The sequence below is a fragment of the Oryzias melastigma genome, unplaced genomic scaffold (genome assembly GCF_002922805.2).
Source record: "Oryzias melastigma strain HK-1 unplaced genomic scaffold, ASM292280v2 sc03673, whole genome shotgun sequence".
Taxonomy (NCBI): Eukaryota; Metazoa; Chordata; class Actinopteri; order Beloniformes; family Adrianichthyidae; genus Oryzias; species Oryzias melastigma.
The window spans coordinates 430-2,074 of NW_023420241.1; the positions used below are offsets into that span (position 1 = coordinate 430).

Sequence of the window (1,645 nt, forward strand, 5' to 3'; positions counted from 1 at the left end):
TTGTGAGAGTAATAACACCTCTGCTGTGCCTGAGTTCTCTTCTTTTTACTGCTTTCGCTGCTTCTCTTCCTCTCATTTCCTGTTTCTTCTTCCTGTTTTCCTGCCGTTTGCTGCAGGAGGTGGGTCTTCCTGCAGTCCACTCCTTCTCAGGAAGCAGAGAGGTGACTCTTCGATTTGTCTCTTTGCTCAACTGCTGAAACAACGTGATTTGCTGAAAATTCCTCCAGTAGATGTTTGCACTTGTAGGAACTAAATCCTATCTGGGATTTTCAGGGAAAGTGCTGTCTGGGGAGGAGGATGGATTAGAGGATGATACCGAGAAGAGTGAGGTGACTGCTGCCGCCTTCACAGGTGAGATCTGTCCTCCAGAAAAAACAAAATGTTACCTGAAGGATGCAAATAAAGTCCAACATCCTCTGCTCCTGTGCAGACGGCTCCTCTGTCTCCCAAGTGGATATCATCACAGAGCAGCCCCGCTCCTCCCAGCATGCCCTGCAGCCCGCCGACTCCGTGGACCTCAGCACCTCGTCAGAGCAGGGTGGCGGAGGCGGGACGTCTGCGTCTGGCACGCCTGAGTCACCCAACGAAAACGAGGAGGAAATGCTGAGTCGGAGCTCCAGCGGTGGAGCCAATGCCACCCCAGAGACGGCAGAGTACACCTCCTCGGAAATTGCAGTGCCAGAAGGAGCGCCGGTGGAAGAAGGCGGAGCCCCGCTTGGCACCAACGATCGCTCACTTCCACCCAGCGACTCCTCGCAGACGACCACGGAGGGGCCAGACTCGGCCGTGACGCCTTCAGAGGTGGCTGAGCTGGTGAGTGTCCATGTTGGTGTTTTTGTGAAATAGAGATCACTTCACAATATGAGGACAAGGTTCGGATCACTCCTCACTGCAGGGACCCTAAAAACACTTGAAGCTGAGGTACAGCTGAGGGCAAAACTTGCATATTAAGGTTCTGGATGACTGGATGGTTCTGGTGACTGAAAGCACTCAGATGACAGCCCCTTCATACCCACAAAAATGAGCAGGTCCTCACAATCTGATGTCACAGAGTAAGACAGCCCCTTTAAGGAAGAGTCTGCTCTACCTGCTCCGCCCCCCGTCAAACACCAACACACAATTTCTCCACGGAGCTAATGGTGATCAGCAAAAAAATGTCATTTTAGATGAACAATACTGGATATCCTCCAACTATGTCCTGTTTTCAATTAATTCCAGTTCAAACAGGTGTTTGTTACTTTAGACGCGGGGCTCCTTTAAGACACCCCCCTCCTGATCAGGTACAGTCGTGCAGAAGTTGAGCGTATTTGTGTTGTGAAGCAGTGTAAGCCAGGCCTACTAAAGGCAGATATGTGGTATGTGCATCTATCTTTGAAAACAATTGGATACTGTTTATTTTTGTGGGAGAAACAAAGAAAGAAAAACTCTAGGATGACATCATGATGTGTACTGCAGCCACACACAGAGGAAGGCGGAGCTTCAGGAATTGAGTCGTTTTACTTCCGGGTATGAAAAAACTCACAAAAATAACAAAAAATTCATATATCATTTGTTTTTTAGTGTTCCAAAGGTAATATATGATCATATATGCATATACTTCTTTTCTTCTTTTCCTTTGGGCTTTTCCCTTCAGGGGTCGCCACAG

The 1,645-nt window shown here is 48.6% G+C and overlaps 1 protein-coding gene across 1 annotated transcript; it reads left to right on the top strand.

The window, feature by feature from the left end:
- Nucleotides 1–273: 273 nt before the first annotated feature.
- Nucleotides 274–1,421, top strand: LOC112140162 (huntingtin; the record flags this gene model as incomplete). Its single annotated transcript, XM_024263050.2, is given in 2 exon segments — nucleotides 274–351; nucleotides 431–1,421. Coding segments are annotated over 2 exon segments (494 nt in total), but the record flags the coding sequence as incomplete, so codon positions are not given.
- Nucleotides 1,422–1,645: the final 224 nt, after the last annotated feature.